Below are 26,491 nucleotides of genomic sequence, written 5' to 3'. Positions count from 1 at the left end.
TGTCGTCTTCCCCTTGTTATTTCTTACCTCCACCTATATGGATTCTACATCTTCCGATCCAAGATCATTTCTTGCTATCGTGCTTATTCCATCTCCTACCAACAAAGCTACCCCACCACCCTTTCCTTCCTGCCGGTCCTTTCGAAAAGTCACATACCCCTGAATATTTAGTTCCCAGCTTTGATCCCCTTGCAACCACATCTCTGCAGTGGCTATAAAGAACCCTGCTCATGCCACACTGCTGTCTTTCTTGTGGCTTGACTTGTCCTGATGTCTCCTGGACAATGTCCAGCCAGAGTTGGCAACACAAATTTTGAGACCAGGATAAGGGATCAGTCTGTAATTTAGACTCAGGCTCAGCCTTCTCCAGAATCTGACCGAAATGAAGCTCGTCCAGTGCAGATTTTGTGATTCAATGGTTTTATTCATAAAATGTGCAAAAATGCTTAGCACCACAAATTCCCATTGCTTAGGGAATCATGGTTGGAAATATTGCCCTTACCAGGCCCCCTTTGTCCTACGCAGGCCTCGGGCCTACCACTCCTGGTCGACTGAAAGCCTCCGTTACAGACCTCAGGCCCTACCCCAGGCTTCGGGCCTACCGCAAGCCTCAGGCCTACCGCAGGCGTCGGGCCTAATGCAGGCCTCGAGCCTAATGCAGGCCTCGGTCTCTAACTCTGGCCGCTATACTGCAGGCCTCATCGGCACTAAACACCATCGGCAAGACTGGCCCCTGAACAAACTTGAAAGCAGCAGCAATTCCAGTACAGGGCCAATGTTTAACTGGAAGGGATTTCTGCCCATCCACGTGTGGATGTCAGTGGTCAATTAATTTAGACATAGTGATAACCTCGGAGAGGTAACGATGAGGTAGGTGGGATTTTTTATATTTAACTTGTTCACAGTATTTTTTTTTTTGGAAGCTGTTGCTGAGGACAGACTGTGGATGGGAAATAGGAGGTCGGGGAGGGCTAAAGATGGATCATTGGAGTAGACACCAGAGGTGACCAGCTGGAAGAGATGTCATTGGAAGTGATTCTCTGGCCAGGTAAGAATTGAGCCAGGTGAGAGAAGCCCCACAGCCAATGGAAAATTTGCAGTAACTCTCTAAACAACAGATACGTAATACAATTAAATATTATTATGTAAACTATGCCATAACTCTATGGAGTATATATATATGCAATAAAATTAAATATTGGCAACTACTAATATAAAAATCAGTGCATTCTTTAAACACTGAGAATAACTACAGCAGCAACTTTGATATGTAAACAGTCATCCCTCCCGGATGTTAAGGAGCTGAGTGGACGCAGGCTCTGAATTTAGCCCACTTGGCCAGTGTCTCCCAGTACCCGTCCTGAGCAGCAGATGTCCCTGTCTCCTGGCAAGGCGTGTGTGGCTGGGGAGAGAGGAAGAGTTCATTAGAGCGCTGTGTAGCTACCTGGGTGTCGACGGACACCTTGCCCTTCCGACGGCGTTTTTAAACTAGTTTAACCGGGGCGTGTTAGCCCGATGGTCCATTCACAACGCACACCCGCTCGTTTTAAATTTGCTTGAAGACGCTCCCTCTTATTTCGAAAGCTGGTCTCAGGCCAGAGTGCGCTGGGTTGTCTTTTAAACACCTCGACTGCTTCAGTGTCCGTGTCCCTTTAGGGAAGGGGAACCTGGCCGACCTGACCCAGCCTGGTCTCTATGTGACTTCCTGTCCCACCTTGACATTCACACTTACCCTCATGGGCAAAAGCACTCACAACACACGGGTATTTACACGTTCATGCTGTCACGGTGATGTGACGCGTGTAGGTGGGATATTAATCTTTAGTTTCATCAACTGGTCAAATATATATTTAACTTCCATAGAAGGGCTGGCCAAAGCAAGCAGACGCTGACTTGGGATGGCTGCCACAGGTCACCTGACACGTTTGGTATTACAAGTTGGCCAGTTTCTGGAAGGTTTAGACGTGGGTCACAATTGAGACGTGGGTGCGTGAGAGAGCGCGTGTGTTCGGTTTCTCCGGCGCAGAAGAGAAACTCAACCCTGTGTATATTCAAAAACTTTATCCTTATTGCTATTTTTTATTTTTAAACTGGACCTTTTTCTCCAGAACAAAAGAACTTTCTTCTCCATTTCAGGAGCGTCGCACCCTCGAGGGAGGAACTAACAGACAGTCTGTGGCTGTCTAGACCAATTTCAAGGGGAGCTTCAGGAATGTTATTTGCCTTTGATAAGCCGACCTGGCTTGCGGAGTCAAAGGGTCTCTCCTGAGGCGATGGCCTCGCAAACACCAGACCCTCAACGTAAACGGCACCCCTTTCGACCCATAATGGCTGAGCCATCATCAGTCCTGAAATTCAAGCCCCAGTTTGGAAGAGTCCGGATAAACATCCCTTTCGAAGTCATTGTGGAGGAGGGAGGTCACATGGCCCGAGGCTCTGGCCTTTTGAACAGTTTAACGTCACGTTTCTGGACTGCACCATGTAGTTTGCTGTTTTAACATCCCACTGGCAAGCCACAAAGGCAGTGGCTCTGTAGAGGCAGGACAGCCGACCCGTCTAACCTGACTTGGCTGGAAGATTTCACACCAGAACCAACTCAATCTGTGTGTGCCCATTTCACCTTACGACAACAACACCACCTGAAGAAATAATCTTACAACCTGGACTCTGGCTCTGGAACTCATGAGAACCAACATCCAGTTTTTCTGTGGTCCTTGCACTGTAAACCTCCTTTTCTCTGGCCCCCCTCCCACTTTACTGTGGAGTGGGACATTGTAAACACTCCTTTCGCTGATATTCAATGTGTGAAATAAATTAACCTGCTGAGTTCATCCGAATTCGAGTTTGTTGTGGGTTATTTAATGACATTAGGTCACACAAAAATTGAGGGGTTGGAAAAGAAATCTATCTCATGCGCGCTCTCTCTCACGCACACTCTCTCACACATGCACACACGCCCTCTCACGCACATGCTCCCTCATGCACGCCTTCTCTCACGTGTGCTCTCCCACGTGCGCTCTCCCATATGCGCTTGCGGGCGCTCTCACACACGCACTCTCTCACACATGCGCTCTCTCACATTCACGCTCTATCACGTGTGCACGCGCTCTCTCACGCACATGCTCTCTCCCACGTGCGCTCTCCCATATGTGCTCTCTAACACATGCGCATGCACGCTCTCACGCGCTCTCACACACGCGCTCTCTCACACATGCTCTCTCACACACGCTCTCACGCGTTCTCACACATGCGCTCTCTCACACATGCACTCTCTTACACACATGCTCTCTCACATGCGTTCTCTCATACGCGCTCTTCCATATGCGCTCTCTCACACATGCGCATGCTCTCACATATGCTCTCCCACATACGCGCTCTCTCACATATGTTCTCTCTCACATGCGCTCTCTCACACATGCTTTCTCACATGTGCTCTCTCACACGTGCTCTCACACATGTGCTCTCACGCGCTCTCTCACACACGCGCTCTCACACGTGCTCTCTCACATGCATTCTCTCACACGCGCTCTCCCATATGCACTCTCTCACACCCGCTCTCTCACACGTACACTCTCTTACACACATGCTCTCTCACATGCATTCTCTCACACGCGCTCTCCCATATGCACTCTCTCACACCCGTTCTCTCACACATACACTCTCTTACACACATGCTCTCTCACATGCGTTCTCTCACACGCGCTCTCCCATATGCGCTCTCTAACACATGCGCATGCGTGTGCTCTCACATATGCTCTCTCACACACGTGCTCTCTCACATATGCTCTCTCACACATGCGCTCTCTCACATATGCTCTCTCACACATGCGCTCTCTCACATATGCTCTCTCACACGCTCTCAAACACGTGCTCTCTCACACACGTGCTCTCTCTCACACGCGCTCTCTCACACACGCGCTCTCTCACACACACGCTCTCACACACACGCTCTCACACACGCGCTCTCTCACACATGCGCTCTCTCTCACGCGCGCTCTCTCTCACGCGCGCTCTCTCTCACACGCGCTCTCTCTCACACACGCTCTCACACACACGCTCTCACACACACGCTCTCTCACACGCGCTCTCATACATGCTTTCTCACACACACTCTCACACGCTCTCACACACGCTCTCTCACACGCGCTCTCTCTCACACATGCTCTCTCACACATGCTCTCTCACACACGCTCTCACGCGCTCTCTCACACACGCGCTCTCTCACACGTGCTCTCTCACACATGCACTCTCTTACACACATGCTCTCTCACATGCGTTCTCTCACACGTGCTCTCCCATATGCGCTCTCTAACACATGCGCATGCGTGTGCTCTCACATATGCTCTCTCACACATGCGCTCTCTCACATATGCTCTCTCACACGCTCTCACACACGTGCTCTCTCACACACGTGCTCTCACACACGTGCTCTCTCACACACGTGCTCTCTCACACACGCGCTCTCTCACACACGCGCTCTCTCACACACGCGCTCTCTCACACACACGCTCTCTCACACACGCGCTCTCTCACACACGCTCTCTCACACGCGCTCTCTCTCATGTGCTCTCTCTCACACACGCTCTCACACACGCGCTCTCTCTCACATGCGCTCTCTCACACACGCTCTCTCACATGCGCTCTCTCACATGCGCTCTCTCTCACACACGCTCTCAAACGTGCTCTCTCACACACGCGCTCTCTCACATGCACTCTTTCTCACACACGCTCTCTCACACGTGCTCTCTCACACGTGCTCTCTCACACGCGCTCTCTCACACACGCGCTCTCTCACATGCGCTCTTTCTCACACACGCTCTCTCACACGTGCTCTCTCACACATGCGCTCTCTCTCACACGTGCTCTCTCACACATGCACTCTCACACACACGCTCTCACATGCGTTCTCTCACACGTGCTCTCCCATATGCGCTCTCTAACACATGCGCATGCGCGCTCTCTGACACACGCACTCTCTGACATATGCGCTCTCTCTCACATGCACATCCTCAGACACGTGCATGCTCACACACATACACACTCACACATTCACACACACACACACACAAAATCAGCCTCTCATGTCCTCACTCACTCTCACAGACACACACACTCTCTAACTCTAACTGACAGACACGGTCACTCTGCAGGGGAGCTGGATCAGTGCTGGGCTGAGGTCTCCAGGCCGAGATTGTGCCCACATCCCAACCCTGCTGACCCCAGACAGGTTGAGCTCCGATACCGCAGCATCGCCTGGAGAAACATCTCACCATCAAACCCCCCCACTCCCACCTGACTGAGCCCTCAAACCGGCTCTGGTTCCTGGGGGGGGCGCGGAAACGGTGGCTGGGGGGCTGTGGCTGGCGGGGTGGGGTGGATGGGGTGGGGGGGAAGAGGAGAGGGAAATCTAAACTCTAATTGGTATTTCCAAAGCACTCTCACCTTTTGCAGTTCCTCCTCAATGAGTTGGAAAATGGCCTGGACCAGACTGTCCACGCTTTGCCCGGCCAGTTTGCCGGAGGAGTAGCTGTTTCGAGCAGCGAGGGTGTAGTGCATGACCTGGAGTCTGTGAAAAACAGCGGAGGGGAGCACATCAGGGCCGGATTGTCAGTCACCTGGCTATTCAGCCCCGAGAGCATATCCGTTTCTAGCCTCGGCTCATCAACTGCGGAAGCCCTCACCCAATCCTTCGGTCCCCTCCGGACGCCACTATTCCCACGCACTCCTGGCTGGTCTTCCACATTCAACCTTCCATAAACTCCAGCTCATCCAAACCTCCGCTACCCCCACCCCTCTGTGTCCTAACTCGCACCGAGTCCCGTCCTCCCCCAATCACCGGTCCCCCCTGTGCTCGCTGACCGACGCTGGCTCCTGGTCAAGCAACGTCTTGATTTTAAAATTCTCATCCCAGATTTCAAATCCCTCCATGGCCTCGCCCCTCCCTATCTCTGGAACCTCCTCCAGCCCCTACAACCCTCCCTATCTCTGTAACCTCCTCCAGCCCCTACAACCCTCCCTATCTCTGTAACCTCCTCCAGCCCCTACAACCCTCCCTATCTCTGTAACCTCCTCCAGCCCCTACAACCCTCCCTATCTCTGTAACCTCCTCCAGCCCCTACAACCCTCCCTATCTCTGTAACCTCCTCCAGCCCTTACAACCCTCCCTATCTCTGTAACCTCCTCCAGCCCCTACAACCCTCCCTATCTCTGTAACCTCCTCCAGCCCCTACATCCCTCCCAATCTCTGTAACCAGCTCCTGCACCCTCCCTATCTTTGAAATCTCCTCCAGCCCCTACAACCCTCCCTGTCTCTGTATCGTCTTCCAGCCCCTACAACCCTCCCTATCTCTGTAACCTGCTCCAGCCCCTACAACCCTCCCTATCTCTGTAACCTCCTCCAACCCCTACAACCCTCCCTATCTCTGTAACCTCCTCCAGCCCCTACAATCCTTCCAATCTCTGTAACCAGCTCCTGCATCCCTCCCTATCTTTGAAATCTCCTCTAGTCCCTACAACCCTCCCTATCTCTGTAACCTCCTCCAGCCCCTACAACCCTCCCTATCTCTGTAACCTCCTCCAGTCCCTACAACCCTCCCTATCTCTGTAACCTCCTCCAGCCCCTACAACCCTCCCTATTTCTGTAACCTCCTGCAGCCCCTACAAACCTCCCTATTCCTGTAACCTCCTCCAGCCGCTACAACCCTCCCTATCTCTGTAACCTCCTCCAGCCTCTACAACCCTCCCTATCTCTGTAACCTCCTCCAGCCCCTACAACCCTCCCTATCTCTGTAACCTCCTGCAGCCCCTACAACCCTCCCTATCTCTGTAACCTCCTCCAGCCCCTGCAACCCTCCGAGATCTCTGCGCTCCTCCAAACTCTGGCCTCTTGAGCATCCCCCGATTCCCATCGCTCCACCATTGGCGGCCGTGCCTTCAGCTGCCTGGGGCCCTGAGCTCTGGAATTCCCTCCATAAACCTCTCCACCTCCCTGCTTCGCTCTCTTGCATGGCCCAGGGTTACATTTTATATGATAATCGTTCCTGTGAAATGTCTCAGTGTGTTTTACTGCGCTGTATGAAGGCGCTATATAAATGCAAGTTGTGCTATTGTAGTTGATCATTGCTAATCTCTTTGTTGACTCCATTTACCTATCCTGTTACTTTAACCTGCCCTCCTTTACCGTACATAGTCTGGGACACCAGCTGGTCTGAGATATACAGACAGAGACGTGAGGTTTTAATTACCTGGTAATACTGGGATATCTCATTCTCAGTCTCTCCTGGATCTTTCCTAGAATGCTCGTCTCTCTATTTTCCATGTTTCCCTGTAGGACAGAAGATTAAACTCTATCTGAAAACTGGATAATAATTCACCCCACGTCCCAAAATGCCTTTAAATCTAACACTTCTCCTTAACGTTTAGTTCAATCTCGGGATGTGGGCATCGCTGGCTGGGTCCAGCATTTATTGCCCATCTTTAATTGCCCCTTGAGAAGGTGGTGGTGAGCTGCCTTCTTGAACCGCTGCAGTCCATGTGGTGTAGGTACACCCACAGTGCTGTTAGGGAGGGAGCTCCAGGATTTTGACTCAGTGACAGTGAAGGAACGGCCGATATATTTCCAAGTCAGGATGGTGAGTGGCTTGGAGGGGAACTTCCAGGTGGTGGTGGTCCCCATGTGTCTGCTGCCCTTGTCCTTCTAGATGGTAGTGGTCGTGGGTTTGGAAGGTGCTGTCGAAGGAGCCTTGGTGAGTTCCTGCAGTGCATCTTGCAGATGGTACACACACTGCTGCTACTGTGCGTCGGTGGTGGAGGGAGTGAATGTTTGTGGATGTGGTGCCAATCAAGCGGGGCTGCTTTGTCCTGGGATGGTGTCCAGCTTCTTGAGTGTTGTGGGAGCTGCACTCATCCAGGGCAAGTGGAGAGTATTCCATCACACTCCTGACTTGTGCCTTGTCGATGGTGGACAGGCTTTGGGGAGTCAGGAGGTGAGTTACTCTCCGCAGGATTCCCAGCCTCTGGATTGAAGTATCTGAAGAGGAAACATATGCAGGGTAACAGGGAAAAAGTGGGGGATGGGACTCAGTGAGTTGTTCTTGCAGAGGGCTAGTATGATATGACAGGCTGAATGGTCTCCTTTTGTGGTGTAACTTTTCTGTTAACTTATTATTGAACTACCCAATGTGTTTCCTGTTGATATGATGACAAATTACTGGATAATATTATTTAAACTACCAATACGATCATGAATATGTAACACACGTTTTTATCATTAAAATATATGGGATATAATTTTAACGAGGCACGTGTCATAAAGATGTGGAATTTGTTTAATTAACTGTCAGCTAATGTATTTAAAATAATTACTCTGAGTATAATCACCATCATAGAATTACTTTTTCTAAATGCCATCATGTCTTAGAATCATTGAATGGTTACTGGAGGCCATTCACCCCATCATGTCTGTGCTGGCTCTCTGGATGAGCAACCTGCCTACTTCCACTCCCCCACCTTTCTCCCCGTGGCCCTGCAAAGCTTTTCCTCTTCAGAGAGTGATCCAATTCCCTTTGGAAATCCTCGATTGAACCTGCCTCCCCCACACTCCCGGGCAGCGCATTCCAGGTCCTGACCACTCGCTGCGTGAAAAAGTTTCTCCTCGCGTCTCCATTGCTTCTTTTGCCAATCCCCTTAAACCGGTGTCCCTCTGGTTCTCGATCCTTCCAACCAGTGGGGACAGTCTCTTCCTGTCTACTCTGCCCAGACCCCTCATGGTTTCGAATGCCTCTATCAAATCTCCTCTCCAACCTTCTCGTCTCCGAGAAGAACAGTCCCAACTTCTCCAATCGATCCACGGAACTGAAGTCCCTCATCCCCGGAACCACTCTCGTGAATCTTTACTACATTCTCCCTCACGCCTTCACGTCCTTCCTAAAGTGCGGTGCCCAAAACAATACTCCAGTTGAAGGCCGGACCAGTGTTTTATACAGGTCTGACATAACCTTCCTGCTCTTGTACTCTATGCTCCTATTAATAAAGACAAGGATACCATAAGCTTTATTAACCGCTCTCTCAACCTGTCCTGCCACCTTACAGATTGTGTTCGAGTACAATTCTGCTGCTGCTGATGGCCCACAGCACCTCATGGATGCCTAGTCCTGAGTTGCTAGATCTGACCAGAGGATCAACCCTGGTTCAATGAAGGTTGCAGGAGGACAAGCCAGGAGCAGCACCAGGCATAGCTAAAAATGAGGTGTCAACCTGGTGAAGCTACAACACAGGACTACTTGCCAAAAAGCATAAGCAGCAAGTGATAGACAGGGCTAAGCGATCCCACAACCAACGGATCAGATCTAAGCTCTGCAGTCCTGCCACATCCAGTCGTGAATGGTGGCGGACAATTAAACAACTCACTGGAGGAGGAGGCTCCACAAATATCCTCATCCTCAATGATGGAGGAGCCCAGCACAACAGTGCAAAAGATAAGGCTGAAGCATTTGCAACAATCTTCAGCCAGAAGTGCTGAGTGGATGATCCATCTCAGCCTCCAGAGGTCCCCAGCATCACAGATGCCAGTCTGTTGCTTGACTAGTCTATGAAACAACTCTCTGAATTTTGGCACTTTGGATACTGCAAAGGCTATGGGCCCTGACAATATTCCAGCAATAGTACTGAAGACTTGTGCTCCAGAACTTGCCGCACCCCTAGCCAGGCTGTTCCAGTACAGATACAACATTGACATCTACATGGATCTCACGCACACGGATGGAATACTCCCCACTTGCCTGGATGAGTGCAGCTCCCACAACACTCAAGAAGCTCAACACCATCCAGGACAAAGCAGCCCCGCTTGATCGGCACCCCATCCACAAACATTCACTCCCTCCACCACCGACGCACAGTAGCAGCAGTGTGTGTACCGTCTACAAGATGCATTGCAGCAATTCATCCTTCGACAGCACCTTCCAAACCCACGACCACTACCATCTAGAAGGACAAGGGCAGCAGACACATGGGGAACACCGCCACCTGGAAGTTCCCCTCCGAGCCACTCACCATCCTGACTTGGAAATATATTGGCCGTTCCTTCACTGTCGCTGGGTCAAAATCCTGGAACTCCCTCCCTAACAGCGCTGTGGGTGTACCTACACCACATGGACTGCAGCGGTTCAAGAAGGCAGCTCACCACCACCTTCTCAAGGGGCAATTAGGGATGGGCAATATATGCTGGGCCCAGCCACGCTCTCGGAGCGGAGAGGTTTTAAAAAAAACTGAGCATTACTTTCAACCAATGTGCAAAGCCCCTTAAACCTCGGTCCCCTGCTTGGGTGATGTAACCCAAGTGATCAGCCCTCTCTTACTCCCCAACCCCCTCTCCCCTCCCCAGCCTCCAGTTAACTGGGTTCTAGTTAACAGTAGTCAGGAGTGGATCAATCAGCGTTTTATTTACACACAGTTTCAATCGGGGCGTCGTCATAAATGGAAAAATGAGTGAGAAATAATTCCTATTTATCAAGAATTGAAATTAAATTTCATCAACCCTGGATATGAGAGAGAGAGAGAGAGAGGGAGAGAAGGGCTGTGGTAAACTGTCAATACTTTGACTCCTGGGTTAGTTTCTCGATGTCTCTAAGTTTCAGACTCTCTGATATAACTCCAAGCATCTGGACAGGTATTTCACCTGAGCTATAACTCAATAACTCACCAGAACCAGTGTGTAGTCATCCAAAACAATTGGCTGTAGAGCTCCTGAATGGTGAAGGCACAGCCTGCTGTAAAAACACAACAGGGGCAGTGAAGAGAAAGTGTTAGGATAGTGACCGGTCAGTACATCATTTCATCAGAATGGGATTAACAATAAGTGATGGGCAGTGAGAAGGAGGTGAGAGAGAGAGAGAGATAGAGAAATACACTCATTCTCACAGTCTCAGTCTCTCCCTATCTCACGCACGCACTCCCTCTCTCATTCACACAAACGCTCTCCCTCTCTCACACATATTCTCCCTCTCCCACACACACACACATTCTCTCTCTCCCACACACACATTCTCTCTCGCACGCACACACAGTCTCTCTCTCTCCCCCTCTCTCACACACACACCCTCTCTGTCTCTCTGTCACACACACTCTCTCTGTCTCCCTCTCACACACACACACACACACACACGCACACTCCCTCTCTCACACACACACCCTCTCTGTCTCTCTGTCACACACACTCTCTCTGTCTCCCTCTCACACACACACACACACACACGCACACTCCCTCTCACACACACACACACACACACGCACACTCCCTCTCTCACACACACACTCCCTCTCTCTCACACACACACACACACGCACACTCCCTCTCTCACACACACACTCCCTCTCTCTCACACACACACACACACGCACACTCCCTCTCTCACACACACACTCCCTCTCTCTCACACACACACACACACACACACGCACACTCCCTCTCTCACACACACACTCCCTCTCTCTCACACACACACACACACACGCACACTCCCTCTCTCACACACATTCCCTCTCTCTCACACACACACCCTCTCTGTCTCTCTGTCACACACACTCTCTCTGTCTCCGTCTCACACACACACACACGCACACTCCCTCTCTCACACACACATTCCCTCTCTCTCTCACACACACACACACGCACACTCCCACTCTCACACACACATTCCCTCTCTCTCTCACACACACACACACACCGTCTCTCTCTCACACACATGCTTTTTCTCTCTCTCACACGCACTCTGTCTCTCTCTCGCACACACACACAGTCTCTCTCACATACACATGCTCTGTCTCTCTCTCCGTCTCACACACACACTCTGTTTCTCTCTCATTTACACACACACTCTCTCTCTTACACACACACTCCCTCTCACACACACACACTCCCTCTCACACACACACACACTCTCTCTCACACACACACACTCCCTCTCTCACACACACACACACTCCCTCTCACACACACACACACATACTCCCTCTCTCTCACATACACACATACTCCCTCTCTCACACACACACTCCCTCTCTCTCACACACACAAACACAGTCTCTCTCACAGACACACACACTCCCTCTCTCTCACACACACACTCCCTCTCTCTCACAGACACACACACTCCCTCTCTCTCACACACACACTCCCTCTCTCTCACACACACACATACTCCCTCTCTCACAGACACACACACTCCCTCTCTCTCACACACACATTCCCTCTCTTACATACACACACACATACACTCTCTGTCTCTCCCACCCACACACTATCTCTCTCTCACACACACACGCTCCCTCTCTCTCTCACACACACTCCCTCCCTCACACACACACACACACACCTACACTGTCTCTCTCAAAAACACACACACACACATGATGTCTCTCTCTCTGTCATACACACACACACTGTCCCTCTCTCTCTCACACACACACACACACAGTCTCTCTCACACACACACACACTCCCTCTCTCTCACACACACACGCTCCCTCTCTCTCTCACACACACTCCCTCCCTCACACACACACACACACACCTACACTGTCTCTCTCAAAAACACACACACACACATGATGTCTCTCTCTCTGTCATACACACACACACTGTCCCTCTCTCTCTCACACACACACACACACAGTCTCTCTCACACACACACACACTCCCTCTCTCTCACACACACACTCCCTCTCTCACACACACATTCACATACTCTGCCTCTGTCTCACACACACACTCTGTCTCTCTCACACACACACACACACACACACTCTGTCTCTCTCACACACACACACACACACACACTCTGTCTCTCTCTCCCACACAAACACACACACTCTTTCACTCATACTGGACATATTCGCGCACGCCCAGGCAGGGAAATGCGAACGCCATCAAGTTAAAAGAAAGTTACTGAACAGCCCTGGCAAGAGCCTCCTCCGGCTCACTCGCTCTCTCCTGCTCCAGTTAAACAATTTGAAAAGATTGTCCCCTCCCCCTTCCCCCACAGCTTAAACCTGGAAAGAAGCGATTTGCAAACGACTTTAAACAGTTCAGAAGTGTAAAAATAGGAAGCCTCGAATCTTACCTCGGGCAGCTGAGGGTGAACTTCTGGACAACACCAGCAATCTAAACCAGAATACATCAGAAAGTCAAACAGGTTGCCAAGAACCTCCACAATTGACAGAGCCAGTCCCGCCCGGGAAGGTACATTTTATTTAAATGAAAGGGGAATTTCTTATCTCCTGTTTAATTCGCTCACACAAACTTCTCAATGTTGGCCATATTCTGTACTTTACACCCAGTTTGCAGAGTTTGCTGAGTGTCACAAAGGACTGGGTAAATATGTAGAGGTGTAAAGAGGGGCTTAGAAACATACACACACACACACATTGTCACTGGCTGTCAACACCGCACATGGGGCTCCCGACTGAAAGTGGCACAGAGCCAGCATTAGCAACGAGGAGAGGTTTGCCTCTGTGTGTACCGCAACCCCACAGACAAACCTCACACAGAAGTAGGGCAGGAGGCAAAAGGGCACAGGGTAGGCACAGTCATGCCAGGTAGAATACTCATTGGCTCTGAAGCAACCCAACCCCACACCTGGCCCAGGCGACAGCTGTATCTTAACACAGCAGGGGGTCTCAGGCACGGGTCTCACTGCTGTCTGTCAGGGCATTATAGCCTGTTGCTGAGAGAACTCTGTAGGTCTGATAGCCTCTGTGGAGAGGGAGAGAGAGAGAGAGAGAAATACAAGAGTTAAGGTCTCGAGTCCGTATGACTCTTGTTCAGAGTTATTCCGAAGGTTGTTTTTTTGTTTTTTCATGTTCACTCACAGGACGGGGACATTGCTGGGCACGCCAGCGTCCCTTGCCCCTTTGCTGGTTTGTCCTGGAGAAGGCGGTGGTGAGCTGACCGTGCGCCAGCGGTGGATGGATCACTGCGCGGGGCGGGCAGTCGGGGAAACCATAAAGTCTGGGTTGCGGAGGTTTCCGAGTGAGCACGTATGACTTGGCGCTCTGCCCTATTTCCCGGTAAAACCGCCGCTGTTTATTCTTACATCGGCCTCTTCCCGTCACTGAGTGCAGGCAGAACGTAGGAAGGTGTTTGGAGTTCAGTGGGCCAATGAACTCATTTACCCAAGACATAAAAAAACCTGCCTACTTGAATCGCTATAGCTCACAAAGAAACCATTGTGTGGGCGCAGCGAGTAATTGGGAAGGCACAGGGAATGTTGGTCTTTATTGCAAGGGGGATGGAGTATAAAAGTAAGGAAGTCTTGCTACAACTGTACAGGGCATTGGTGAGACCATACCTGGAGCACTGGGTACAGTTTTGGTCTCCTTGCTTAAGGAGGGATAGACTTGCATTGGAGGCCGTTCAGAGAAGGTTCACTCAGCCGATTCCTGGGATGAAGGGGGTTTGTCTTATGAGGAAAGGTTGAGCAGGTTGGGCCTGTACCCATTGGAGTTTAGAAGAATGAGAGGCGATCTTATCGAAACAGATAAGATTCTGAGGGGGGGGTCTCGATGGGGTAAATGCTGAGAGGATGTTTCCCCCCCGTCGTGGGGGAATTAGAACTCGGGGGCACAGTTTCAGAATAAGGGGTCTCCCATTGAAGACGGAGATGAGGAGGAATTCCATCTCTCAGAAGGTGGGAAGGTATTGGAGAGAGTACAGAGGAGGTTCACAAGAATGATTCCCAGGATGAAGAACTGGAGCTATGAGGATAGATTGGAGAGGTTGGGACTGTTTTCCTTGGAGAAAAGAAGGCTGAGAGGAGACTTGATGGAGGTATTCAAGATCCTGAGGGATATAGACAGGGTAAATAGTGAGAAACTGCTCCCACTCAAGAGAGCATCAAGAACTAGAGAGCACAGATTCAAAATAATTGGCAAAAGGAGTAAATGTGATGTGAGGAAAGATTTTTTTCACCCAGAGGGTGGTTGGGGTCTGGAGCGAACTTCCTGAAAGGGTGTTGGAGGCAGGTTGGATTGAGGTGTTCAAAAGGGAATTGGATTGCTATCTGAAAAGAGAGCAAGGTTACGGGGAAAAGGCAGGGGAGTGGGACTAAGCGGAATGCCCTTTCATAGAGGGTTGTTGGCCTGTGGAATTATCTTCCCCGGAGAGCATTGGGGGCCGGGTCATGGAATATACTCAAGGCTGAGCGAGACAGATTTTTTTGACTGATGAGGGAGTCGAGGGTTATGGGGGGATGGAAACAGGCAGGAAAGTGGGGTTAAGGCCACCATCAGATCAGCCAAGATCTTATTGACTGGCAAAGAAGGCTGGAGGGGCTGAATGGCCTCTGACCGGCTCATATTGTTCTCTTGAATGAATTTTTCTTAAAACATGTTATAAATCTGCAGGAGCACAGCTTCCATTTGAGAATGTGTGCAATTCTATTTAAACTGAAGGAGAGCTGTTTGCTTGCCTCAGGGCTGTACCTCACTCTGATTGTTTGCAAAAACATTCGCATCGAATCACATTTCTCAGTCTTGTACTTAGGATCAGTAAGTACATACAATAGTAAGTACATACAGTAGTAAGAGATGATATCGTCTTACACAGGCAAGGGTTTAGTTGCTAATGGCAACGTGAAGCAAACCAAACCAGCCCACAAAACACCCTGTTTCCATATCCGTTATATGCATTACATGTGGGTGTGTTGCATTGTCAGAGGATCGGTACTGAGGGAGTGCTGCACTGTCAGAGGGTCAGTACTGAGGGAGTGCTGCACTGTCAGAGGGTCAGTACTGAGGGAGTGCTGCACTGTCAGAGGGTCAGTACTGAGGGAGTGCTGCACTGTCAGAGGGTCAGTACTGAGGGAGTGCTGCACTGTCGGAGGGTCAGTACTGAGGGAGTGCTGCACTGTCGGAGGGTCAGTACTGAGGGAGTGCTGCACTGTCAGAGGGTCAGTACTGAGGGAGTGCTGCACTGTCGGAGGGTCAGTACTGAGGGAGTGCTGCACTGTCGGAGGGTCAGTACTGAGGGAGTGCTGCACTGTCAGAGGGTCAGTACTGAGGGAGTGCTGCACTGTCAGAGAGTCAGTACTGAGGGAGTGCTGCACTGTCGGAGGGTCAGTACTGAGGGAGTGCTGCACTGTCAGAGTATTGGCACTGAGAGAGTGCTGCACTGTCGGAGGTCAGTACTGAGGGAGTGCTGCACAGTCGGAGGGTCAGTACCGAGGGAGTGCTGCACTGTCGGAGGGTCAGTCCTGAGGGAGCGCTGCACTGACGGAGGGTCAGTAGTGAGGGAATGCTGCACTATCGGAGGGTCAGTACTGAGGGAGTGCTGCACTGTCGGAGGATCAGTACTGAGGGAGTGCTGCACTGTCGGAGGGTCAGTACTGAGGGAGCGCTGCACTATCGGAGGGTCAGTACTGAGGGAGTGCTGCACTGTCGGAGGGTCAGCACTGAGGGAGTGCTGCACTATTGGAGGGTCAGTACCGAGGGAGTGCTGCACTGTCGAAGTGTCAGTACTGAGGGAGTGCTGCACTGTCGGAGGGTCAGTACTGAGGGAGTGCTGCACTATTGGAGGGTCAGTACTGAGGGAGTGCTGCACTGTTGGAGGGTCAGTACTGAGGGAGCGCTGCACTATCGGAGGGTCAGTACTGAGGGAGTGCTGCACTGTCGGAGGGTCAGCACTGAGGGAGTGCCGCACTATTGGAGGGTCAGTACTGAGGGAGTGCTGCACTGTCAAAGTGTCAGTACCGAGGGAGTGCTGCACTATCGGAGGGTCAGTACTGAGGGAGTGCTGCACTGTCAGAGGGTCAGTACTGAGGGAGTGCTGCACTGTCGGTAGGTCAGTACTGAGGGAATGCTGCACTATCGAAGGTCAGTACTGAGGGAGTGCTGCACTGTTGGAGGGTCAGTACTGAGGGAGTGCTGCACTGTCGGAGGGTCAGTACTGAGGTAGAGCTGTACTGTGAAAGGGTCAGTACTGAGGGAGTGCTGGCGTCCTGGGGCCAATATTCAATCCCTCAACCCACAGGACTAAAAATATAACCTGTTCATGATCGCATTGCTGTTTGTGGGAGCCTCCCGTGTGCAAATTGGCTGCTGCATTTCCCACATTAAACACTTGGGACATCCTGAGGTGCTTGTTGCAGTGCCAGTCGATTTGAAATCCCTTCAATCTGATCGGATACAGGAGGTGGAAGAGAGTTATAAGTCTGGACACCAATAAAAGGGAGATTAATTCTTGATTAAACGGCATTTACAATGTAGGAAGATATTAATTAACATCGCCAAGCGCTTACCCACATGAAGGACATGGTGGCTGAGTGTTGTTAATTAGATTCCAGTCGGACTGAAGGAGTGAGTTTAATGCTGTTTATTCCGTTTGCAAGTAAGGACAGTGAGAGTTTTGGACTGTGGAGAGATTTATAAACTAAATGGAATAATTTTACACATTCTGCAGGAACAGAGAGACCCAGGGCGATTATGTACACAGACTTTGATGGTGGCAATTTGAGAAACTGTGAGACGAGCATCACACCCTCTTCTCTTCTGAATTCACTGTCCATGTCATCTCTCTGAGCCTCTCTCCCTTTCACCTCAACTCACCCCCACCCATATTCACAACGGCCCACCTCGTGCTGGAGATGCCCCTCAGTGTCAGATTCTGAGGGTGAGGGGGGGGTGGGTCTTGACAGGGTAAATGCTGAGAGAGGATGTTTCCCCCCTGGTGGGGGAATCTACAACTCGGGGGCCACAGTTTCAGAATAAGGGGGTCTCCCATTTAAAGACGGAGATGAGGAGGAATTTCTTCTCTTAGAGGGCGTGGTTAGTCTGTGGAATCCTCTTCCCCCAGAGAGCAGTGGGGGAGCCGGGGTATTGAATATACTCAAGGCTGAGTCAGATTTTTGACCGACAAGGGGGTCAAGGGTTATGGGGGACAGGCGGGAAAGTGGAGTTCAGGCCACAATCAGAATAGCGCAGCAGGCTCAAGGAGCCAAATGGCCTACTCCTACTCCTATTTCTTCTGATCTTATGTTCTTAGTTAAAGTACACATAGAGCACTGTGCTCAGTTCTGGCCTCCACCTTGCCAAAGGGATACGGGGACACTGGAGAAGGCACGAATAACATTTACCAGGATGATACCAGAACCCAGGGGTTATAAATATCAGGGAAGACTGAACAGGCCGGGGCTCTTTTCTCTAGGATAGGGAAGGCTGAGGGGGTGAAGCTTCTTCCAACCTACTCTGTCTAGACCCTTCATCACATGGCACACACCCGGAGAGATGGCGGTGCAGTGGTAATGTCATCTCTCTGGGGGCTCGCAGGTTCAAATCCCAATCATGGCAGCTGGTGAAATTCTAATTCGATTAATAAAATCCTGAGTTGAAAGCCAGTCTCGGTGATGGTGTAACTACCATCCGTTTGTGTAAAGACCCACCCGGTTCACACATGCCCTTTAGGGAAGGAAATCAGCCATCTTGACATAGTCTGGCCTACGTGTAACTCAAGACCCAAGGGCAACGCGGTTGACTTGAAAATGGCCAAGTTGGCCACTCAGTTCAAGGGCAGTTAGGGATGGACAATGCCAACGCCCCATGAAAGAGTAAATGAATCTCCCCTTAACCTCATCTTGTTCCAAACCAAGCAACCCCTACCTGTCCAACCTTTCCTCTGCTAAAATTACAAGATGACTGAGTACCAATTAAAGTTCTGTTCTCAGTGTATAATTTTCCCCCACAATATATAATTATAGCAAATGATTTTATAGAGTGGATTATGTAAAAATCACATTGTATTAATCTAGAGTTATGAATGATGCTGTCTGCTGCCTACGCTGTTTTACTGCATTACATTATGCCTTTGATAATGCTTTTGATGAAATAATTGACCACAGAAGGTTCCAAAAGCCAATGGGAAAATTCCTACAACATAAATATGAAAGCTGGATGTTGGAAAATTAGAGACTGAAAATATAACTGCGACAACAGAATAAAAATAGGAACAGGAGGAGGCCCATTCAGCCCCCTCGAGCCTGTTACACAGGAACAAGAGGAGGCCATTCAGCCCCCTCGAGCCCGTTACTCAGGAACAGGAGGAGGCCCATTCAGCCCCCTCGAGCCTGTTACTCAGGAACAGGAGGAGACCGATTCAGCTCCTCGAGCCTGTTACACAGGAACAGGAGGAGGCCCATTCAGCTCCCTCGAGCCTGTTACTCAGGACCAGCAGGAGGTCCATTCAGCCCCCTCGAGCCTGTTACACAGGAACAGGAGGAGGCCCATTCAGCCCCCTCGAGCCTATTACTCAGGAACAGGAGGAGGCCCATTCAGCCCCCTCGAGCCTAATACACAGAAACAGGAGGAGGCCCATTCAGCCCCCTCGAGCCTAATACACAGAAACAGGAGGAGGCCCATTCAGCCCCCTCGAGCTTGTTACACGGGAACAGGAGGAGGCCCATTCAGCCCCCCTCGAGCCTGCTACACAGGAACAGGAGGAGGCCCATTCAGACCCCTCGAGCCTGTTACACAGGAACAAGAGGAGGCCATTCAGCCCCCTCGAGCCCGTTACTCAGGAACAGGAGGAGGCCCATTCAGCCCCCTCGAGCCTAATACACAGAAACAGGAGGAGGCCCATTCAGCCCCCTCGAGCTTGTTACACGGGAACAGGAGGAGGCCCATTCAGCCCCCCTCGAGCCTGTTACACAGGAACAGGAGGAGGCCCATTCAGCCCCCTCGAGCCTGTTACACAGGAACAAGAGGAGGCCATTCAGCCCCCTCGAGCCCGTTACTCAGGAACAGGAGGAGGCCCATTCAGCCCCCAAGAGCCTTTTACACAGGAACAGGAGGAGACCGATTCAGCTCCTCGAGCCTGTTACACAGGAACAAGAGGAGGCCATTCAGCCCCCTCGAGCCCGTTACTCAGGAACAGGAGGAGGCCCATTCAGCCCCCTCGAGCCTAATACACAGAAACAGGAGGAGGCCCATTCAGCCCCCTCGAGCCTAATACACAGAAACAGGAGGAGGCCCATTCAGCCCCCTCGAGCCTGTTACACAGGTACAGGAAGAGGCCCATTCAGCCCCCTCGAGCCTAATACACAGAAACAGGAGGAGGCCCATTCAGCCCCTTCGAGCCTGTTACACAGGTACAGGAAGAGGCCCATTCAGCCCCCTCGAGCCTGTTACTCAGGTACAGGAAGAGGCCCATTCAGCCCCCTCGAGCCTGTTACACAGGTACAGGAAGAGGCCCATTCAGCCCCTTCGAGCCTGTTACACAGGTACAGGAGGAGGCCCATTCAGCCCCTTCGAGCCTGTTACACAGGAACAGGAGGAGGCCCATTCAGCCCCCTTGAGCCTAATACACAGAAACAGGAGGAGGCCCATTCAGCCCCCTCGAGCCTAATACACAGAAACAGGAAGAGGCCCATTCAGCCCCCTCGAGCTTATTACACAGGAACAGGAGGAGGCCCATTCAGCCCCCTCGAGCCTGTTACACAGGAACAGGAGGAGGCCCATTCAGACCCCTCGAGCCTGTTACACAGGAACAGGAGGAGGCCCATTCAGCCCCCTCGAGCCTGTTACACAGGAACAGGAGGAGGCCCATTCAGCCCCCCTCAAGCCTGTTACACAGGAACAGGAGGAGGCCCATTCAGCCCCCCTTGAGCCTGTTACACAGGAACAGGAAGAGGCCCATTCAGCCCCTCGAGCCTGTTACACAGGAACAGGAGGAGGGCCATTCAGCCCCCTCGAGCCTGTTACACAGGAACGGGAGGAGGCCCATTCAGCCCCCTCGAGCCTGTTACACAGGAACAGGAGGAGGCCCATTCAGCCCCCTCGAGCCTGTTACACAGGAACAGGAGGAGGCCCATTCAGCCCCCTCGAGCCTGTTACACAGGAACAGGAGAAGGCCCATTCAGCCCCCTTGAGCTTATTACACAGGGGCCCATTCAGCCCCCTCGAGCCTGTTACACAGGAACAGGAGGAGGCCCATTCAGCCCCCTCGAGCCTGTTACACAGGAACAGGAGGAGGCCCATTCAGCCCCCTCGAGCCTGTTACACAGGAACAGGAGGAGGCCCATTCAGCCCCTCGAGCCTGTTCCTCCAATCAATCAGATCGTGACCTAGCTCCTTTGCCCCATATATCCCTTCATCTCTTTGATAACAAAAGTCTATCAACCTCAACAAAAATCTATCAATCTCTCAGATTTAAAATGAACAATTGATCAATTGCCATTTGGGGAAGAGAAATCCAAACTTCCCCCACCCTTTGTGTGTAGAAATGTCGAATCCCACCCCCACCCCCTCCCACACCAACAACCCCCTTTGCTGAGGCAGACGGTGAAATTTGAATTTGATTATAAACCTCGAATTAAAAGCCTGATGATGACCGTGTCAACCCCGGTGTTGTTAAAAATAAAAAACCCATTTGGGAAGGAAATCCGCTGTCCTTACCCGGCCTGGTCTGGCCTACATGTGACTCCAGACCCACAGCAATGTGCTTTGACCCTGAAATGGCTGAGCAAGGCACTCATTCCAAGGGGCAGTTCTAGATGGGCAATAAATGCTGGCCCAGCCGCTGACTCCACCCCCATCCCATCGGCAAATTTGAAAAACAAATTGAGTTAGAAACGTTTCATAATAGCTTTACAGAGGCTGATCTAAATGTGTTGGAAGCAGTTCGGAGAAGGTTTACCAGGTTAATGCCAGGAATTGGGCGGGTTGTCTTTATGAAGAAAGGTTGGGACAGGTTAGGCCTGTCTCCGCTGGAGTTTAGAAGAGTAAGAGGCGACTGGATCGAAACCTTTAAGATCCTGAGGGGCCTCGACTGGTTGGATGTGGAGAGGGTGTTTCCTCTTGTGGGAGAATCTAGAACGAGGAGGGGGGTCGCTGTTTAAAAATAAGGGGGTGGCCCATTTAGGACGGAGATGGGGAGAAATGTCTTTCTCTCAGAGGGTCGTGAGTCTTTTGGAACTCTCTTCCTCAAGAGGCGGTGGGAGCAGAGTCTGGATATTTCTAAGGCAGAGCTGGATAGATTCTTGATTAACAAGGGGGGGTGAAAGGTTACGGGGGGGTGGTCAGCAGGAAATGTGGGGCTGAGGTCACAGGTCGGATCAGCCACGATCTGATAGAATGGCGGAGCAGGGGCCGAATGGCCTCCTCCAGCTCCGAATTGGTGTGAATGGGGTTTTCATGTACCTGTTTATATAAGCCCGTTGAGAGCTATGGTTTCAGTATGATGCTGGGGGCTAGGATTAGGTCAGGGTCAGTCTTAAAAAAAAACCACACACTTATTGACGACATTGTTATGGTTTGGGTTTTCGTGTTAGGTTTGGAATGACTCTTGACACAGCGTTGTTCACCGAGCACTTCCGTTTAATCCCTCGCGCAGACCAAACAGACCGAAAACAAACCTCACAAATTGTCGGTTCATCGAGGGGGGGCTTTGCCTCCACCCCCCCCAACCTCCAGTTGACTTCGCTTTTCCTGCGCTTTTCACTCGAAAATTAAAACCTCTTTGAGGGGGGTAGGGTTGGGTTGGGTTGGGGGCGGGGGTTGGGGGGAGGTGTCTTCAGGCCTGAGCGTTTTGTCAGGAGAGTCCAGGTTGGGTCGGTTCGGTTATCCGGACCCCCTCACGGAACTCTCCGGACCATACCCGCATGGCCAGGCGCCCTCTGTCGAAACCCACCCCCACCCACCCACCAACCCCGCCCCCCGGGGCAGAGTTATCAGCTCAGCCGGGGCAGGCATCCAATGGGGGAGGGGGCCGGGCACGGAAACGGCGCGGGCCAAGGTCGGGTGGGCGGCCCTCCCTCCCGACGCTGGTGCGATAGTTCGGCCGGGCCGCGCGGGCGCCCAGAGGTGGGAAGCAGAGCGCCCGCCGGCAATGAAGAGCCCAATGAAGGCGATCGGAGGCGCCATTGTCCGCCATGTTGGCCAGGCCCGTCTCGCGTTGGCGGGCGGGCGGGCGGGCGGGTCTGCCAGCAGACTTAACGTTTTCCTTCGCCCAAGGGAGGGCTGGTGAGGGAGGGGGAGGGAGGGGGGGTGGGTCTCCGTATTTAACCGAAAGTAAAGTCAAAACCTACGGACAAGCGTTCCGGTCGTGTGTACATTCAGGTGGCGCCTTGCTCTTCCTGATTTTTTTTAAAGACTTTACTTGATGGTTTCCGGCTCTTCAGGCCCCCTCCCCCCTCCACCGTGAGGCAGCTCTCTCTCTCTCTCTCTCTCTCTCTCTGCGCCCGCCCTCTTCCCCACACTCCCGCCCCACCCCCAGCAGCGCTGAGAGTCGCAGCTGGCCTTTCACCGCTGGCTCGGCCGAAAACGCAGCCTGATGGTGGTCGGCGGTCCCTTTCCCGGCCTATTCCTGTGTTCCGGGAAAATCCCGCCCCCTGTGTTTATCCCACGACGCGGTGGGGGGTGGGGTTAGGGTTTTGGTTTCGAGCTTTTCTCATCGTCTCGCTCCGCGTTTCACCATCAGGGGTTCTGGTGGTGCGGCGGTAACGCCACTGGACTCATAATCCAGAGGCCCGGGCTAACGCTCTGGGGGGGACACGGGCTCAAATCCCTACCAGGCAGCCGCTGGATTTTAAATTCAATGAATAAATCAGGAACTGAAAGCCAGTTTCAGTCATGGGCTCTATCGTCGATTGTCGTAAAAACCCATCTGGTTCACTAAATCCCTTTGTGGGGGGTGGGGTGGAAATCTGCCCTCCTTACCCGGTCTGGCCTACCTGTGACTCCAGACCCCACAGCCACGTGGTGGACTCTTAACTGCCCCTCCGAAATGGCCGAGCATAGCCGCTCCGTTACCTTTAACCGTCAATAAGGAATGAAACAGGAAACAGATCAACCGAGACACCGGTACCTGCACCACAGGGACTGCAGCGGTTCGAGAAGGCAGCTCACCACCACCGCCTTCTCAAGGGGGCAGTTAGGGAATGGGCAACAAATGCTGGACTAACCAGCGACGCCCACATCCCCGTGAATGAATACACGAAAAGAGAGCCCACTGATAATCGGAAGGCGGGATTTGGAACGTGTGCTTGCTGGGGCAAAAGGGGTATCCTGTTCACTGCAAATTGGAACATCTCTCTCTCTCACACGTTTCCCTCATTGTTAAGTTCAGCAGGTAGGTGCAATCAGTTTGTATTTTTATTTTGCACGCTTTTATTTCCTTGAAAAATTTAAGCATAGCCACACGGATCCAAATCGAACTCAATACCACCTGTCTCACGGAGAGAGGGGGGAAGGTTGGCGCACATTCCGGGAAATGAGTGTGGAGATTGGGGACCCACTGCTCACCTCCATTGCTCTGTGTTATGGTTAAAATCGGGCCGATGGGGAAACTGACCCGGAGAGGGAATTAAGGTGAAAAAAAATATTCAGAACTCAAAAGCTAAGAAGCCCTCTCCGCTGTTCCGGTAACCTTCCCCCTTCCCTGACGTGGGAGAGGAATTCGGGGTTGGGGGGCAGGTGGAGGTAAAGAGGCACTAACCTTGCAGTCCAGGCCCCGCCCAGGGAGGGAAGCTGAGGCAGGCAAGGCAAGGAAAGGACGGCTTTGGGGGAACTTGCCGCCTCCAACTGGGCCAATGGTTGCCGCTGTTCAGAACGACGGCAGTCATTGGCCGAGCTGCCTGTCCATCCGGATGGTCCACGTGCCTGATTGGCTGCTTTAGGCGCTGAGCCTCCCCGTGGGCAGGCCACACGGCCAATGAGCCCAGGCCCCAGAGATTAGCACCGTCTGCACCCCCTCTCGGGCCACAGGAGTGGGATGGGATGCTCCCCACTTGCCCTGGATGAGTGCAGCTCCCACAACACTCAAGAAGCTGGACACTGTCCAGGACAAAGCAGCCCCGCTCGATCGGCACCCCATCCACAAACATTCACTCCCTCCACTACCGACGCACAGTTGCAGCAGTGTGTGTACCGTCTACAAGGTGCACTGCAGAAACTCACCAAGGCTCCTTCGACAGCACCTTCCAACCCCACCACCACTACCATCTAGAAGGACAAGGGCAGCAGACACATGGGGAACACCACCACCTGGAAGTTCCCCTCCAAGCCACTCACCATCCCGACGTGGAAATATATCGGCCGTTCCTTCACTGTCGCTGGGTCAAAATCCGGGAACTCCCTCCCTAACAGCGCTGTGGGTGTACCTACACCACACGGGGACTGCAGCGGCTCAAGAAGGCAGCTCACCACCACCTTCTCAAGGGGCAATTAGGGATGGGCAATAAATGCTGGGGCCCAGCCAGCGACGCCCACATCCTGTCATTGAATGTTTTAAAAATTGGACATTTTGCACACTGTACAGACTAGAGGAAACTTTACATTTCAAAGCCTGGAAAGTGGCCGTTCAGCCCATCTCTCCCGTGCTATCCTTCCGAATATATCGGGACCAAGGTCCCCATGGCCCAGAATCGTCGCGATTATTTATTTCTTTTTCAAACTCCTGGCATTTTTAGAACAATTGGGGATTCTGCTGTTCTGCTGTTTCAGATGGGGAATCTTCACCTGAAGTACACCCTGTGCCAAGATCCCCTAAACCCCTTTGTCTGTCCCGCAGTCTCACAGATTTAATTAGAAGTGAGCCATTTCGATTGCAAACTCTCCTAAGCGAGGGAGCGATCCGATTCGCTCAGCAAAACCACTAAACATTTGACATTCGCGAGCGCCTAACAAATCAAAAAAAAAACCAGCCCCCGCTCCCCACCCCACCCCCGCATACTTCACTCTTTAGGGACGGAATGAAAATAGAAGCTCCTCCCCTCGAGACCTCCCCCACATTCCCAACGTGTTCACCACAGTCCCAACTCCTCCCCTCAAGTCCTCAACCACATCCCGTCTTCGGCACAATCCCCGCCCCTGCCAACAAGCCTTCGGGGGGAGCGAGAGAGAGAAAGGCGGAGAGTGAGAAGGAGAGGGAGAGAGAAGGGGTGGGGGGGAGGGGTAAATAGAGAGAGAGAGAGGGGAGGGGAGGGGGGGGTGAATAGAGAGAGAGGGGAGGAGAGGGGGATAAATAGGGAGAGAGGGGAAGAGAGGGAGACCGACCGAGTAGTTGATCACATCCCAATATGTTCACCACAATCCCGAATCTTCCCTTTGAGCGCTCCACCACATCCCAATAGAGAGAGAGAGATGGGGAGGGGCTGGGAGGGAGAGAGAGATAGGGAGGGAGGGGGAGGGAGAGATGGGGAGGGAGGGGCAGAGAGAGAGAGATGGGGAGGGAGGAGGGGAGAGAGAGAGAGAGAGAGAGATGGGGAGGGAGGAGGAGAGAGAGAGAGAGATAGGGAGGGAGGGGAGAGAGAGAGTGAGATGGGGACGGAGAGGGAGGGGGAGAGGGAGAGAGAGAGAGAGATAGGGAGGGAGGGGGGAGAGGGAGAGAGATTGGGGGAGGGAGGGGAGAGGGAGAGAGAAGAAGATGTGGAGGGAGAGGGAGAGAGGGAGAGATGTGGAGAAATGGGGGGAGAGTGAGAGAGAGATGGGGAGAAATGGGGGGAGAGTA

At 52.1% G+C, this 26,491-nt stretch overlaps 1 protein-coding gene across 1 annotated transcript; it reads right to left on the bottom strand.

The window, feature by feature from the left end:
• Nucleotides 1-812: 812 nt before the first annotated feature.
• LOC144677356 (uncharacterized) lies at nucleotides 813-14,067 on the bottom strand. The gene is made up of 5 exons (XM_078537494.1): nucleotides 13,119-14,067; nucleotides 10,700-10,766; nucleotides 7,245-7,324; nucleotides 5,443-5,566; nucleotides 813-1,402 (listed from the first exon to the last, which is right to left on the bottom strand). Exons 3-5 carry the CDS (start codon nucleotides 7,316-7,318, stop codon nucleotides 1,295-1,297), a joined length of 306 nt encoding a protein of 101 aa, XP_078393620.1. The 5' UTR covers nucleotides 7,319-7,324; nucleotides 10,700-10,766; nucleotides 13,119-14,067; the 3' UTR covers nucleotides 813-1,294.
• Nucleotides 14,068-26,491: the final 12,424 nt, after the last annotated feature.

The sequence above is a fragment of the Cetorhinus maximus genome, unplaced genomic scaffold, assembly GCF_964194155.1.
Source record: "Cetorhinus maximus unplaced genomic scaffold, sCetMax3.hap1.1 HAP1_SCAFFOLD_2463, whole genome shotgun sequence".
Taxonomy (NCBI): Eukaryota; Metazoa; Chordata; class Chondrichthyes; order Lamniformes; family Cetorhinidae; genus Cetorhinus; species Cetorhinus maximus.
The sequence above is the reverse complement of the archived record's forward strand: the minus strand, read 5'-3'. Positions and strand labels throughout refer to the sequence as shown.

What these genes read in the sequence shown, in the direction of transcription:
- LOC144677356 (XM_078537494.1), bottom strand. Translation starts at nt 7,318, where the DNA reads ATGGAAAATAGAGAGACGAGCATTCTAGGAAAGATCCAGGAGAGACTG. An exon ending in AGATATCCCAGTATTACCAG is followed by an intron (nt 5,567 to 7,244) that starts GTAATTAAAACC and finishes TGTTTTTCACAG; the next exon opens with ACTCCAGGTCATGCACTACA. An exon ending in TTGAGGAGGAACTGCAAAAG is followed by an intron (nt 1,403 to 5,442) that starts GTGAGAGTGCTT and finishes CTCTCTCCCCAG; the next exon opens with CCACACACGCCTTGCCAGGA.